Here is a 17,497-nt window from a genome sequence, read left to right as displayed (position 1 = left end):
ACGTTATAGTTAGGTGAAAAGGTCAGTTAAAACATACCATTTTAAACTAACAAAACCACAGACATTCATCAGTTATACTTATCCCAAGTAACTGTAACTCACACACCCGCCTTGCACAGTGTTGTCATCAATGATGCCATTTCAGATGTTGCAGTGATATGTTCAGTGATGTCATAGGACATGTCATGAGGGATGTGATAATTTAGGTAAATAGCAGTACATGATAAGGTAACAGTAATAGTTACTTTAACTGCTCAATGTGAATGGTTTTGGTAATTTGAAATGGTATGTTTTACCTGACATTTTCACTAAACTATGTCACTTTAACCGTTGTCTTTTTCACTGAATTACTATGTGGTTTAAAAAAAATAATAAAGTAATGTAATGTGTGGCGTGAGATTGGGCACAGGGCCTGGCTTCACTGAGCACAGCCTTTGGCCAAGCACGGGTTGGGGGCCTTACCCTCGCTGAACACAGCCTTCGGCCGTGATCAGTGTGAGCTTGGACAGAGAGCCTGGCCTGCGGCTGGGCCCTGTGCCCATAGCAACAGCGCACACGGCTATGTGATGCAACAATATAAAGGGTGTCATTTAAGCAGGGCAGACATTCAGTCTTTGTCAAGAGGTCAGACCAATTAAATATAAAAAGCGGGCCTATTGGCTTTATCAAAGGGGCCAGAACACCACCATATAAAGGCAGATCTCTTGCCTGTTAAATAATCACCAATAACCATCATCAAATGTTTATTTCATAAATGTGTACAAAACAATGTTTAATAAAAGTGATCGTTATACAATATTTTCAATCAAGCCTTTGGAGAAAAAAAAACAACTAAAAAGCACTCGCAAGGCATTTTAGGGCGCTCCTTGCTGCTCATTTATTATTCTTTTGATTTCATGATTTTTGATTTTTTTGGGTGTCCGGGTGCCCATCAGGGGCACCCACATATATGTTTTTTTAAATTGCTATGGCCACGGGGGGGGGGCAACGCCACTGCTGCCTCAACTAGCATCCATACTTGGTGCCGACAGGAGCTGGCTTTTTTTTTTTCCCCAAAGTAGGTGACCACTTGGGACACTCATATGAACTATAATCAGCCCCAATGCCACCATCAGCACCCCAGCCAACACCCATTATTGTGCTGGCAGGAGTTAGCTCTTTAAAGTTGCTCCTGTCTGGGTGGGAGCAGCAGTTTCCTCTGTTCCCACCTGGTACAGGAGCAAAGTTGTGTTTCCTTCCCGGGGGAGTGAAGGCAGGGAATACTCACACTCTCCTGGGCAGGAAACAGCAGTGTCCCAGTGGATGGCGTTCCCAGGACAATGCTTATATCAAGCCTCAGGAGATGGGATACCTGGGCCCAATCTACCGCTCAGACTGCGTGTCGGGAGCGGTTAGTAATCCAACCTCACCCATTAAAAAAAAAAAAATACTGGCCCCCTGGGGATGGGGACACTGGGATCTCCAGTGGCTTAGGGAGGAAGGCCGCATGCCCCTCTCACCCTTAGTAGTGTTACTGGCCCTGGGAGATGGGATCCCGGGGCCTTCAGAGGCTCTGGGAGAGGGCAAACGTGGCCCCCTCCCAACTGATAATGATGCTGGCCCTGGGGAAGGGGCCTCCAGTAGCTCAGACCACCCTACCCCAAATAAGAAAGTGTGCCGACCCCACCGGGTCTTGGCCCATCCCGGGGGCAGGGAGGCTTCTGGATCCATGGTACCGGTTTTAAAAAATAATTTTTTTGGCTTGTGCTGAGGGGGGTATCCCTAACCTGCGTCCTGTATATTTCAGATCAGATCTTATCTCTAAAAATCACAGCTCTGCGAATCCTCTGTGAACTGATATATACATATATTTTGAACCTTAGTTTCTCTGAATTAAGAATGTATTTACACCAAATCACAAATAGCATTCTTTATGGACCAAGATCTAGCCTTCTCTCAAGTGTGTGTAATTCCTGTTTTGCTGTAGCTGCGTTTAATTTTCCTATGAAAACATCATGGGGAAAAATGCGTTTTGAGACTACCCTCACCCCCTCTTTTTCTCGCCCTTCCCCTTTACGTATCACTCTGAAACATTCCAGGAAGGAGATCAGTTGGATGAACTTAAAAAAAAAAAATTGTCAAGATTTGTCAAACGGTGCCAAAAGTTATTAGCAAACCAACAAATGCTTTTCCTATGAAAACGTGGTCCTACATGTATGTATATTTACATACATACACATATATTTGAGAGTCAGTAATAGCAACTCTGTGGTTATGGTTAGGCCACAGTTTGCACACAAAGAAATGCTTATGACCTCACAATATTCAGACCTCCTAAGTAACACCACCTAACAGCAACATAATTAACACAAACGTAAACCACTACACCTTTTTCAGATTGCTAAGGATAACAGGATATGTAATCTCAAGTTTATTTAGGATATTTGTAATTGCTTCCCTTACACATAGGGTGAAATCATGAGCATTGCATTTGGTATGCGAGATATGGTTTGTATGGCGGTTGTGTGATTTATGGATTGCGAAGCAAAAGATGACGTTTGAATTTCAGTGGTTGGATGTGACACCGAACCAAGCAAAGGTACTTTTTTGAGTAAAGGTCTACTTTTTATGTCAAGTTTGCTTTTATTTCCATCAACTGTTTTCTCTTCAGAGGAGCGCGAATAAAGAATTGTATGCCAGTTAAAAAAACGAAAATAACACTTTTTAGACCCCCATCCCTATTTTTAATATCACCACACATTACAGATATGCATGAACCCCGTCATGTAATCCAAATCAGATTAATTTATTTTTTGAAAGATTGGCATGGATTTATCTAGCAATAGAAAAGTTACTAAGGAAACAAATTCATGAGCAGTCTGTCAATACTTGGAAATGACAGATTTCAACCTTTAAGTTCAAGTAATCCCTTGAAGAGAATAATACATGCATCATCAGATATACAACTGTCCTACACTTGTCAGAATATGACATTCCAAAACGAGACACAGAAAGCCTCAAGTTAAGCATAATTTGTTCACCCACCTGCGACTCATTTTCTTCTCTGTTACTGTGTCTTCACTTTTGGCAGCTGGTTTAACAAAGTCAGTTGGATCTCTCTTCAACTTTTTAGCAATACGATTTTTTAGCTGATGCTTTTCATCGCTGTCAATATCATCACTCTCCTGTTCATTGTTGTCCTCTTCTTCACTTTCATCTTCTTCACTTTCGTCTTTCTGTAACAATCAGAAATACCAAACCTTTTTAAATGTTCTACTGATTTAACTAAGACAACATGCAATGCAAAGTAAGACAACAATAATATAATCTGGTGTTGCTATGTTTGTCAAGTTGATGGATGTGTAAACAGACAAATGAGCGAATGACTCACTGCATGGATGAACAGAAAAGCAAGGAGATGGATAAATGCATTGAGTGAGTGCATGTCTGGATGGATAAATGGGCTATCCAGTTCAGTCACATATACACATTATAGTCTGTTGGCTTTCAAAAAACACAAACTCATTGTATCCATGCCAGCCTACTCACATTCTGTCTATATGGGCATCCATGTACTCAGCACTACGCATACGTTTATACTGTCACTATTTATCCACTCATACATGTCATGGGTAATCCTCTGGCCACTCCTGGGTGCACGCTGGAAAGAAAAGCCAGGAACCTGGCTGGCAATTACGACTTTTGATAATTAAAGACTGCATGTCATTTTTGAGAGCTAGCCATCTAGTCAAAGCCTCCAAACGTTTTAACTTGGTGCACTTTTTTTGTGTCCTGAGGTTTCTATTCTTCTTTTTTGGAAATGTGCACCTGCCTCAAACCTCAGGCCTTGGCTGCTGCAAACAGTCCATGTCTAGAAATTTCCCCTCTATATGTTTTTGCTAGTCTCTAAAATGTATTTATTATGTTGATGTCTCTCACGAACATCTCTGGAGGATTACTCTTCAGTGCCTGTGAGAGGAATCTTCAGACCATTAACAATGGATGTATAACACTTATAAAAGTGACCAAGGTTTTGTCCAGTTGTGGGTACCTTACTCGCTGTGCCATATAATCAAAGCTATACATCTCTGATGAGACCTAATATGGCCAAGGCCCATCTGGGGTTGCTCGTGTTCTCATCTGCAGAGGGCACCACCTGGCTGTTTGAGGTGGACTGTTCCCATACAGAGCAGGGTCAGTAATGATCTACATAAGGCGGGCCTTGTATAGAGATGGAATGCTACCCAAAGCAATTGTCAGTGGTTTAGACTATCTACAAGCATTATTCATCATTTGTGTGCTTGATGGTTTATGGCAGCCTGGGTATTACATAGTACTGTCAATTCATTTATAACCCTTCTGTCCCACACTAATACTAATACCATACCAATCAGCAGCCAGCTGAAGTTTATGCAGGCTGCACAATAACTCCCTTACACTGCCTAATACTTTTACACTCACATAAGACATATCTGCTATTGGTCTTGTCTATCACCCATTACCGTACCTGCCAATAAACCAGCCAACTCCAACTGAACAGGCATTGAATAACTGAAGATATCTGCTGTGTACTGCTGGCCAACTGGAGGTGTCAAATCTAGTTCACCACTGTCTCAACTAGTTACATACTATGAAAACTTCTTTACATCTCACAATGACATTCAGATATGGAATGACAAAGTCTATCCCAGTAGATATCCCCCTGCCACTTCTCTCTCCAACTAAGCCTGCTCATAACCATAAACTTTAAATAAAATATCAAGTTGGACAACCCAGTGTAAAAAACAGCTAAGTAGAATTATATCATAACAAATGCCATAAAATGACATGCATAGCTGCCCAAAACTTCCATATTACTAAAAACCATAAACTGTGTGTCTATCTATCAGGCGTCTTCATCCACCACACTACTAAATGTTGTGTCCCACAACACAATAACCATACTTTGGTCATCACTCATGGCATGGAAATACTTCCCACGTATGACCAAAACCAAAGGCAATATACTTTCAGCCACACACGATGTACCATGCTGCCCAAGTAGGCAAGAGCTTTGGTGCCCTACCTAGGGGAAGTAAGTAATATATAAATGTTCTAATACAACACAATATATCTTAAGGACATTCTCGCTGGCTGCTCCTATGTGCCAGGTGAACTCTATGCACAGCATTTACTCTGATGCATGTACACAAGTGCACTACTGTGGGCCACTCCTCAGTCATTCCTGGGTCGTCTCTAAAGAACACTGCTGGGACAGCATTACTCCAACGCACACCCATGGATTGCTCCTCACCGTTCTGAGATGGGCTTGTAAGATCATTTACCATGGTTTCCTGTATCTGTAGCATAACCTTGAGTGTCCAATCGTAACGAGTGGACATAATAGAGCTGTATCATAGTTGCCTACAACCAGTGCACTTTGGTGGATGTCTCCACTTTCATGATGGCAACCAGAAATACAGTGCAAGCCTGCAGGCTGCTCACTCATTGAGGCAAAGGAGATTATACTGAGCACTTGTCATGACTACCTGTGTTGTGTGTGTATTGTGGACAGCTACTCTGATGCTTTAGGCTGGACTTTATGAGACATGCTCAATTCAGATGCAAAAATAAATATACAGCGCATGTGCTGTATCTTTCTGCCACTGAGTCTAGAGTAGTGGGCCAAAACAGGATGATAACAGAACTCGGATAAATCATGCATGCCACCAAAATATTTCCCAGACAGGCTACATTGCAATTCAACATTATTTCAACCAAATACTTCACCACAGTGAACGACTGAGACACTAATGGGCTTTGGTACCTTGCCGGGCCTATAAAGACATATGTAAAATAAAATAAAATAAAATACAAGACATCCATATTTAGCACTTCCGCCAAAACAGTCCTATCACACGTCTGCTTGTAGATGCGTGCATATCTGTGTGCATGAACGTTTTGAGTGCATGCATCCCTGACAGGGACTCGTTTGTTTACACTGATCCTTTTCTGTGCGTTGTTTGTATGTAAATTGGTGTTTGCATTAGTACTGGTCTTTTATGTATGTAGCTTGTGCTGGTTTGTGTATGCCTGAGTGCTGTTATACATTGATCCCTATTTTTGCGCGACATAGGGGGTGAGGGGCGTATGTGTTTTTTGACTCGAAACAATCAATAAGTCTAACTTGCCTCCTCCCTTCTCCACTGTCCGGAATAGGGGCGCCACAGAAGAGTGAAAGGCTTACGGTGCCCATTATATTGTACTGCAGCATTTATATAGCGCTTACTACCCCTACGTGGGGCGCTTAAGTGCTTGCCTACATCGGTAGCAAGCCACACTGTGTAGGGTGTGTGCTTGGAAGGATGTATGTGCTGCAAGTGTTTCTATGCAGTGGTGATGACCATTCATCCAGAAAGCATCCACTGCGTCGTATTTGGATGATTAGCTTTGTGTACTCAATAAGTTACCCTGAGTTAAAAGAAACAGCACTGGTAGTGCGGTTTAAAACTGTATAGGCTAGGTATCGGGTCCAAAATCAGCTAGGGGTCTGAATTTTATATATATATTTTTAATTTCCAAAACAAATCATTCACATAATATAATTTGTTGGCATATGGCTCCATATCACGAGTGACACATCACAGTGTGCCGGGCTTTCTGTAAAGTGCATTTTAATTCGTACCCCTTTCATCCCAACTGGTCTCAAAGAACTACTGCATTTGCCTTGAGTGTTTCGTGTTAGGCACGAGTAGTTCATCCAGCGCAGGTGGTCGTTTTACATTTTGGTATTTGTTGTCCTGCATGTATTACCTTGAAAAACAATACTACAAGAACACAACGTAAAGACTACGATTGAGCTGCTCATGTCTTACATATGGCAACTTGCGAGCTCTAAACTTCTGAAAACAAAGCGCATAACCACTGAAACACCTACATTATTAGATCCGGACTACCTTCTACGTATGTTTATTGTGACATTGGAGTCCCCTTTCTATGCAGGCAAATGGTATAATTGCTGGAGTCCTTCTCTATCCATATTATACCAATTTGTATGTATATTATTTTGTAATCGATTAATATTTTTTTTAACAAAACGGATAAAACATGTACAAAAGGTTAAAAAACATAGGCCACAATCATGAAGACTACGTTTCTAAGAAGGCTTTTACTATGGTTAAAAGACAACCAATATTCATTTAGGCTACTTACAAAACTATTTAAAAAAAATAGTTTGTGAAAAATCTGCGCAGCGACAAAGCTCACTTTTTTCAGAATTTAGGCAGTGTGCTAGAGCCACTGCAACTTGTTAAATTGTTTAGAAGCATGATCTCTTTTATAGAAGTATGTCACTTGGACTTCACCATCGGATAGCAGAGTAAGAGGTGATGATTCCAATTTATAGTCACAAAGCCTGCACCTAGGCTTGCTGAATGATTGGATGCACCATGTGGATCGGACACCTTTTATAGGAAACAGCATGAATCTCATTCTGATTTTTTTCTGTCAAGTTGATTTATGTATCTGCTCAAATATATAGTATTGGGCATCACCCGTGCAGTAGGAATCCATGATTAGAGATGAGAATCTTATTGATAACTTCAAGGTGTCTTCAATCCGACTTAGTAAAATTGTGTGAGATTTATTTGCTCATATTAAGGTCAATGTAGAAGGCTTGGGGTCCTTAAATTCTATCCATCTCAGGTCTGAAATTGCCTCTTCCTGATAACAGGACGGTGGATTACTGCTGTGCACCCTCCGTCCATAAATGACTTAAGAACATGTTTCATGCTGCCCACCTTGGATCTGATGATTAAATGGAAGTACACTAGGTAGTCAGCTTCATATACAAGGTCCTTTAGGAGGAGACCAAAAGCAAGACGTAACTGTGCTCTAAAATTGCCCTCTGGTAAATGGAATAAATTTCTCTAAGCGTTACACTAAATCAACTTCAGTGTAGGGGCAATTATTACAGGAAATCCTTGATGGCCATACGACAAAGCAGGCAAGAGTTTTGCTCTTGTTTCCTTTAGAGAGGAACCAGCTGTCCGACTGTATAGTTTGGCATGCAGCCTGCATAAACAAAAGATAAGAAATAAGTTACTTACCTGTAACTGTAGTTCTCCAGTATTGGAAGCTTTCATAGATTGACATGCTTGAATACTTCCCCCTCGTCGAGATGGGAGTCCCCAGTGGAATATACAACCTAGGCCTGAAAATGTACATATACAATACATGGCCTAGGCCTCAATAGAATAACCTATCACAGTCATTTTGTAAAATAGACTCAAACTCAAATTTGAACCAATCAGATTGCCTCACCCCTTAGAACCTCCTGTGAGGAGCTGCCTTCCCTCAGATTTTCCAAGCATAAGTGCTGTAATAATGAAGAACACTGGGAAAGAGAGAAGGTGAGCTCCCCTGGGGAGGCAGGTGGGTCGCATGTGAATCTATGAAAGCTTCCAATACTGGAGAACTACAGTTACAGGTAAGTAACTTATTTCTTACTCCAGTATTGGAACTTTCATAGATTCACATGCTTGAATAAGACTAGCAAGCAGTAACCAACACATTTTCTGTATTGACAAACACTGTTCATCTCATCATAAGATATTGTTCACATTAAAACAGGTAAATGCAAAACAATAAAAGTTAACCCTCTGAAACATAAATGAATATGCAGAAGAGGTACGTTAATATTGAACAGAAAATGTGATATTATATCAGAAGCGGATGGTGGGAAAACAAACAGCTCACCTTATCGGAACAAATGCCTAAGGATTGCTTGACCTTCCGCTGCATCTCAGAGCGCCTCAGTATCCAGACGGTAATGCTTCGTGAAGGCGTGTGTTGTTCTCCACGTCGCTGCTCTACAGATGTCCGGCAGTGACACCCCAGAGAAGAGGGCACAGGATTTAGAGACTGCCCTGGTAAAACGCGCACGTACTCTGGCATCCAGGGGTCGACCAGACCTTTGATGGCAAAAGGCTATTGCGCTTGAGATCCATCTAGAAATAGTCTGTTTAGTAACAGGATGCCCTCTTCTGGGTGCACTAAATGCAACTAATAGTTGATTTGATTTCTGGATCGAGGATTTTCACTGCAGATAAAATTTAAGCCATCGTTTGACATCAAGGGAATGCAGCGATCTTTCTGCTCCAGTTTGAGGCTGTAGAAAGAAAGTCTTTAGCACCACTGGCTCAATAATATGGAAGTCTGACAGCACTTTGGGGATAAACTTAGGGTTTGTCCGTAGGATGACTTTATCGTCAGCAAATCTCATGAAGGGTTCCTGGATGGTAAATGCTTGGATCTCGCTTACTCGATGAGCAGATGTTAAAGCCAAGAGGAGCGCTACCTTCCAGGTGAGATACTTAATGTCTGACTTATGAATGGGCTCGAATGGCTCCTTCATTAGTTGACCCAGGACTGTATTTAGCTGCCAAGCTGGAGGCGGTGCTCTGACTGGAGAAAAAGATCAGAACAGACCTTTCAGGAATTGCTTGATAAGCCTATGAGACCAGAGGGATGGTCCTTTAGAAAGCCATTTATATCTGGAGATAGAAACCAGGTGAACATTAATAGATGCATGCGCAAGACCAGAGCGCGCCAGATGAAGAAGATATGGTAAAACCTGCTCTTGAGCAGATGTAAGCGGGTGAATGCCATTAGGAACACACCATAAACAAAATTGTTTCCATTTTAATTTGTACGTTTTACTAGTGCTATCAGCACGTGCTTTAGCTAAAATAGTTTTGCAGTCATTAGGAATATTCAAATGGCCGAACTCAGGAGTCATGCACATACTCTGAGAGACTTGGGATCCGGATGCCTCACTTTCTCCCTGGCTGATGGTTAGTAGCTCCGGTATAGATGCTAACCTGATGGGAGGACATGAGGACAGAAGTTCTATGTACCACGGTTGACGTGGCCAGGCTGGAGCAATTCGAATTATCTAGCAGGTTTCCGATTTGATCTTGCTGATGACCCACGGAAGCAGAGGTGTCGGAGGAAAAGCATAAGCATAAATCCCTGACCATGCAATCGAAAGGGCATTTCCCCAAAACCCTGGTTGGTGATGGCAGCTTGCATAAAACCGGCATTTCGCGTTCCGGGACGTCGCGAACAGGTCCAGATTTGGTTTTCCTCACCTGAGAAATATCGCACCAGCGTCCTCTTATTCAGCTTCACTTGTGGGAAGATGTGCCGAGCCCGCTTAGTGAGTCTGCTGTGGTGTTGCTCACTCCCGGAAGATGTTCTGCTCATATGTGCACTAAATGTTGAATGCACCAGGCCAAATGGTTTGAGCTTCTCTGGACAGCAGATGAGACCGAGTCCCTCCTTGTTTGTTGATGTAGTGCATGGTGGTCGTATTGTCCATTCGGACAAGCACCGATGAGCCTCGGATTCTTGGCAGAAAAGCCTGCAATGCCAGGTACACAGCTCGGAGCTCGAGGGGGTTGATGTCAAGAGTAGCATGAGAGGGGGGGCCACCTGCCACTCACTTGAAAATCTTTAAGACATGTGCCCCACCCTCCATTCTAGCATCCGTTGTTATCCGTTTGAGATGTTTGTCGGTGTTGACCACCAATTGAGACAGTCGACGATCCTTGCTGTTAACTGTATGATGTCCCCTAAGGAACCTTGGGGCTGTTTCCACTGTCGAACTCTTCTTGTAGAGGACGCATCAGAAGGCGACAGTGGGGAACTAGATTGATACAAGAGGACATCATCCCCAGTAATGATTTGAACTTTGGAACTAAAAGAAACGTTATTTTTCGAATTGTATCTACTAGGGTAACGAGTTTGAGTTGTCGTTCCTCCGCTGGGAACGCCTTTGCTTGAGTCGAGTCCAGTATAGCTCCCAGGAAAACGATTCTTCTGGTAGGCTGAATATGGGCCTTGTCTCGATTGAGAGTGAGACCTAGTTGTTGGAATAGGCGTAACGTGGTCCTGGGAGAGTGGCATAGAGAGTGGATGTCATAAGCCTTCAGTAACCAGTCGTCCAGATATGGGATTATCTGGTGTTGAAGCGCCTCAGATATGCTGCAACAGGGGCTAAGTATTTTGTGAAAATCCGTGGAGCGGATTTGAGTCCGAAAGGTAGCACTTTGAATTGAGTGCCGGCTGGCTACCATGAATCTTAAGAGTTTCCTGTGCGTGGGGTGAATGGGTATGTGGAAGTAGGCATCCTGTAGATCTAGGGAAGCCATGAAATCCCCTCTGTTGAGAAGTTGCAAAACATTCTTCAAAGTCACCATGCGGAAGGATTGCTTCTTTAGATATTTGTTGAGCTCCCTCAGATCCAGGATGGGTCTCCACAAACGAGATTTCTTCCTCATGAGGAAGAAGCGAGAATAGAAACCTCTTCCTTTTTGAGAATAAGGCACTACCTCTATCGTCCCTTTGGATAACATGATATCTATTTCCAGAAGGAGAAGATGCAGATGTTGTTGACGTGCCCGGGAAGGAGGAGTCTCGGGGGGAATGCAAGTGAACTCTAGCAGATGACCATAAGTTATTATGTCCAAAACCCACTTGTCGTTTGTGATCTGACGCCAACGTTGCAGGTGATTTGTCAAAGAAGGAGAGGTAGCCGGCCCCTGGAGGGTGTCATTGCCTGCGAGAGGTGTCCTTAGATTGTCTCCCCGACTCCCCTCTAGGAGGAGGTCTGTTGTATGCCGCCGCTGGAGGTTGTCTCTGATGTAATTGGGGTCTGGAAGACTGGTATTGAGAGGAATAAGTTGGGTACCTGAATGATTGGTAACCACCTCGAAAGGAAGAGTGGCCTCTACCCTTGGCTCCTCGAAAGGGTGTGCACTTATACTGCAGTGATCCTAAAGACCTGGCAGTATCTGTGCCTGCTTTGATTGCTTGAAGAGCATCGTCCACATGTTTACCAAAAAGGTCTTGCCCATCATAAGGGAGGTTAAGGATCTTTGTTTGGACATTCGGTCTAAACTTTGTGGCCTTAAGAACCAGCCAGTAGCCGAAACCCCATAGCAGCAATGTCCAAAGCACAGTCAATAACGTGTGTTGACCTTCAATGAGAATCTTTCTCGCATCGGACTTGTTGGAATCCGGAAGATCATCGACAGAGTGCCAAATGTCCGACCATAGCTGCCCGTCATATCTGCCCAGGAGCGCCAGGAAATTTGCAGCACGGACCACAATGGCAGACATGGAAGAAAATCTCTTTCCACTGTTGTCAAGGCGCCTACCAGGTGCAGATAGAGGTGCTGAAGGGTTTCTAGAGCGTCGCTGGGCAGCCTGAGAAACCACTGAATCTGGTTTTGGATGACCCACCAGGCAAGCATGGGCGTCCTCTGTCGCTTTATATTTCTTGTCCAGCTTTGGCAATACTGCTGGCACCGTCGCAGGGTTCTGCATAATTTTTAATCCCTGTTTCCATACATGATCTATAATAGAGATTGCTCTGACTACTTTCCTATGCAGCTCTTTAAAGTCATATAAGAAGCAATCCTGCTGTGTGGATGGCATTTGGAGCTCAAAACGCGCAGTCGCTTTTTCTAATAGATTATGAAAAGATCCAATATCCTCTGGAGGGGATTCAACTGCAGTTGGCTCTGGTGAAAGGGGTGCCAGGAGTACATAATCATCCCATTCGTCCTGCTCTGAGTGAACTTCTCCTTCTTCAGCTGCTTCGTCTGACGAGGCTTGAGCTTGTGAACTCTGTGGAGCTTGAGGAGGAATTTGCGGCCCAGCAGGAAGAACTGGTAGAGGTAACGGAGTACATGGTGCAGTAACCACTGGTGTAGGATCTTTTGCCGACTGAGGATAGAAGCACTCCCTACAATCCACCAGCATGGCCTGTAGGTCAGAAACAAGACCAGAAGGCAAGCACACCATTCCTTGCTGTGGGACTGGATCATAATAGTGCTGATCATAATAGGAGCCATCATCAGAGTACTCCTGACATTTAACATGCAACTGGGATGGACTCCTGGCTATTCCAAACAATGCGTCCAGATCTGATTCATCATCATCATCGCCATCTAAAAAATGAGATGGCAAAAGTCTTGACACCTTGCTTGGTGATGTGACAGACGGTGTCAAATGAATCTTGGAAAGCCTCTTGGAAGGAGTATGCTCCGCAGATTGATATAATGGCAATGTTGATGGTCTCTGCCGCTTTGCTGGAAATATTTTGATAGTCGACGAGAAAAAACCTGTTGTCGTCGACGGAGGCATCGACGATATCGTCATCACTGGAAACATCATTGACGGTGTGGTCGACGACGATAGTACCGTCGACGCGAGCATCGTCGACAGAGGTGTCATCGACGAGGGCCTCTGTTGACGGGAGCGTCGTCATGAGATCAATCGTCGACGAGAATAACGTTGACAAAATGGGGCGTCCCGTCGATGAGGATGATAGCATCGTCGATGAGGATCCTGCTGCCGCTGCCGTTGACATTAAAAGAGTGACTACAACTGGCGTCACTGATAAAATATTCGTCGACGAGAGTGCAGTCGACGATGGCGCCGTCAACAGTGCTGAACTTGGCTTCTTGAACTTGTGGAGAACCTTAGGAGGTGTGGTGGCCGGTTCAGAAACAGTCTTTTTTGATGATTTTTTGAAGCATTCTGTTCCTGTTTTCTTCCTCTGCGGAGAGGTATGACTTTTAGAAGATGTCCCAGTTGATTTTTGTGCCATTTTCTTAGGTGGCTCTTGAATATCCGAGCCCTCCTGCTTTCTTTGAACAGGTGTTTTAGGAGCAGAAATCGAGGAGGGGGCACTATCCTCATCAGAGGCTGAGTGGGCAGTCTTACCTCTCTGAAGCCTCAACAGCAGACGACCCTCTCTGTCTTTCAAAGTCTTTGTAGAGAATTTTCTACATATTTTGCAGTCCTTTGTTTTATGGTTGGGATATAAGCAGTAAATGCATTCCTCATATGGATCATCCACATGTAATCTTTTCTTCAAGCAAGAGGCACAGGATCTAAAAAGGCCTTTCCTTGGTGTCTCTGACATGGCAGTCAGTTTGAAGCACCAGAGAAGAAAAGAAATGTCTCAAAACTGAAGTAGTAGATCTTCTGAGAGAAAATATCGAGCAGACCTCAAAGGAGACTTCTCAGCACAACGTGAGGTGGAAAATCTGAGGGAAGGCAGCTCCTCACATGAGGTTCTAAGGGGTGAGGCAATCTGATTGGTTCAAATTTGAGTTTGGGTCTATTTTACGAAATGACTGTGATAGATTATTCTATTGAGGCCTAGGCCATGTATTGTATATGTACATTTTCAGGCCTATGTTGTATATTCCACCAGGGACTCCCATCTCGACGACGGGGAAATATTCAAGCATGTGAATCTATGAAAGTTCCAATACTGGAGTACCTGTAGTACCTTTATGTCTTATTTTGGCTAAATGGAGTTGTGGGGTCTCTTTTTCCGTTAGTCATATACAGAGGTAGTTTTAAGTTACAGAACTGCAGGCTCGCAGTTACACTTTTTCTTTGATTTGTTAGCGTAATTTCCAAAGATTATTACTATAGATTTCTGTTCATTAAGATCCAGCTTATTACCAAGATTGAATTTGTGAAGCTTATTTCTGCTCTTTGTAAGTCAATGTAAGTGAGATCCAATAAGACCATATCTTCAGCACACTACAGAATTTCAATCCATTGGTTTTGTGTATTAGAGAAAAAATGACCTTACTTTCTCTAATGTATATCTAATATCCACTGTGTAAAGGTTAAAAAGAACTGGATGGAGCCAAGACACAACCCTGTTTCAGACCTCTGTTTGTGGCTATTTTATTGTGACTGAAGTCTTTCCTTATCATGATTTTTACCCAGGTTTCAGAATATATCAACACAATGGCTCTCAATAAAGGGCAATAGTGATCCCAGGCTATTAGTTTTTTCCACAAGATACATCTGTCAACTTTGTCAAATGCGGCCAAATAGTCGATAAAGCAGGCAAAAAGAGGGCCGCTTTCGTAAGAAATAGCCTCCAGTTCCAAATAAGCTACTGCCACAGTGTTGTCAGTTGTATCACATCCAGGCATAAAGCCAGTTTTAAAGTAAAAATGTGTATGCTTTCCCTTCTGCATCCAAAAGTGCTATTAACCAATAAAACGATGGATCTGAGTGGTCGCCTATCTTGAAGATGGGGCAAAGAATAGAGCCATGGCAAGAATTGGGGAAAGAGGATAAGAGGTATGATTCTGTAAACAATAGGTTAGCCAGGTTGCCTAATAATCTAGATCTGTTTTTTAATAATGAACAGGCTATTTCATTGCACTCAGGAGCTACTCTTGAGCAGGATTGCTTCAAACCGAATTTAGGACTCTGAGCGTTGATAAACTGGCTACAGTTTGCCTCTTCCAAAGCTCAACCTAGTTTTACATAATGGTAACTCCAAACCTAGAGATGTTTGTATCAAACATGTTGGAATCATGCCCCAACACTGTTGCCAGTATTGGAAGTAGGATTTCATGCACTCTGGGGGCTCCTTAGAGGACCCCCAGCATTGCTCCTGCCAGTCTTCTGGGGTTTTCCGGGCAGCCCAAGCCCAAGCTGCTGCCACCCCTCAGACAGGTTTCTGTCCTCCTGCTGCTTGATCAGTTCAAGCCCAGAAAGGCAGAACAAAGGATTTTCTTTGGGACAGGGGGGTAACACCCTCTCCCTTTGGAAACAGGTGTTACATGGCTTGGGAGGGGTAGCCTCCCTAAGCCACTGGTATGCTTTGAAGAGCACATTTGGTGCCCTTCGTGCATAAACCAGTCTACACGAGTTCAGAGACCTCCAGTCCCTACTATAGCGCAAAACTGAACAATGGAAAGAGGAGTGGCCACTCCCCTGTCCATCACCACCCCAGGGGTGGTGCCCAGAGCTCCTCCTGAGGCTCCCTGTGTTCTGCCATTTTTAATCCAAGGTTGGTAGGGACCTCTGGCAGCATCTGGGTGGCCAGGTCAAGCAGGTGACATCAGAGTCCCTTCCTGATAGGTGGTCCCCTGGCTAGGAGACCTAACCCCCTTTCAGGGTTATTTAGGGTCTCTCTCTTGGGTGGGTCCTCAGATTCGGCTTGCAAGATTCCAGCAGGACTCCTCTGCAACCTTACTTCAATGTCTAGCCACTGGATCTGCGACTGGAACCTCCACGAACAGACAATCTACATCCACGAAGAAGACTCTACTTGCAATATTGTTTCCACAGCTCCTTCCAGCTTCTGCAACATTACCCCGGCTGTGCAAGTCTTCAGTCTGCATGAGAAGGAAGAAGAAATCTCCCTTGGAGTGAAGAAGTCACTCCCCTGCATCGGCAGGCACCAACTGCATTGACAACCGGCTGCATGGATCTCCTCTCATCTTGAGCTGTGTGGATCCTGCATCACAAGTGGTGGTACGCAATAGTCCTCATGGTCTTCTCTGCCAGCTGCCTTCCCAAGCAGGACAGTTCCCCCATGCACTGCATCTCTTGCAGCTACCAAGGCTTGTTGGCATCTCCTCCAAGGGATCTTCAGGCTTCGTGTAGCCCCAGCACTCCTTCCTGTGATGCACAGCACTCTGTGTGCTTCTCCTGCAGCGTGGGACCCTTCTTCAGTTGTGCTGCATGGGCTCCTCTGTGACTCCTGGTTCCTCGTCCAGTGGGTCTCCTGTGGGGGTTGTCTCTTCTTCTGTGAACCTTCTGCTTTACTGAGGGTCCCCCTAGGACTCCCCCTGTGGGTTGAGTCTTCCTGGGCCTTGCTGGTCCCCGGCAGCTCCACCTTTGCTTCACCGTGACTTCTGCCTTTGCCAAGGCTTGTTGGTGGCTTTTCCACGCCACTGACCGACTGCAACCATCCATCCGGTGTCGACTGCATCCTCCAGGAACTCTTCACCTCTTCCTGGGCTGCATTCCTGACCATCTTTGTCCTACCGTCGACCAACTCCTGCATCCACAGCTGGGCGGGTAGTAGCTCCTAGTCCTCCTGGACTCTTCTGTGACTTCTGGACTTGGTCCCCTTCTTCCACTGGTCTTCCTCATCTGGAATCCACAGCTGGTTTCTTGCAGTCTTGTCTGGGTGTTGCATTTTCTTCATTTTCTTCCTTTTGGGTGGTCTGGAGAAAATCCAGTAACTTACTCCTTTCTTCCTAGTCACTGGGGGGTGGGGAGCACTGTGGTACTTGCCTGTGGGGGTTCCCTATTACCTCCAGCTGCCCTCAACACATTCCACTTACCTAGGTGGGGGTCCTGTGTGGGCATTCCATTTTTTAGTATATGGCTTGGGCTCCCCCTAGGGTCACTATTATCACTGTTTGCTATCACGTTCTATGACTATTGCTGATAATTAGTGTATATATTTAGTGTGTTACTTACCTCCTGTTGTGTGACTACAGTGGTACTGCATGAGCTTTGCATGTCTCCTAGATAAGCCCTGGCTGCTCATCCACAGCTACCTCTAGAGAGCCTGGCTTCTAGACACTGCCCACACTACACTAATAGACAATATCCGGACCTGGTATAAGGTGTAAGTACCTCAGGTACTCACCACATACCAGGCCAGCTTCCTACAGTTAGGTTGGAGATATTG

The 17,497-nt window shown here is 44.2% G+C and overlaps 1 protein-coding gene across 1 annotated transcript in view; it reads right to left on the bottom strand.

Moving 5' to 3' along the window:
- The window catches only part of CWC27 (CWC27 spliceosome associated cyclophilin), a 998,568-nt gene that overhangs the window by 817,985 nt on the left and 163,086 nt on the right, over positions 1 to 17,497 (bottom strand). Inside the window, exon 10 of the mRNA XM_069222723.1 lies at positions 3,025 to 3,215. Within this exon, the coding sequence (XP_069078824.1) occupies positions 3,025 to 3,215 (191 nt within the window). The remainder of the gene's footprint in view (positions 1 to 3,024; positions 3,216 to 17,497) is intronic.

This window comes from Pleurodeles waltl, chromosome 1_1, assembly GCF_031143425.1.
Source record: "Pleurodeles waltl isolate 20211129_DDA chromosome 1_1, aPleWal1.hap1.20221129, whole genome shotgun sequence".
Lineage (NCBI taxonomy): Eukaryota > Metazoa > Chordata > Amphibia > Caudata > Salamandridae > Pleurodeles > Pleurodeles waltl.
This window is presented reverse-complemented; position numbering and strand designations above follow the sequence as displayed.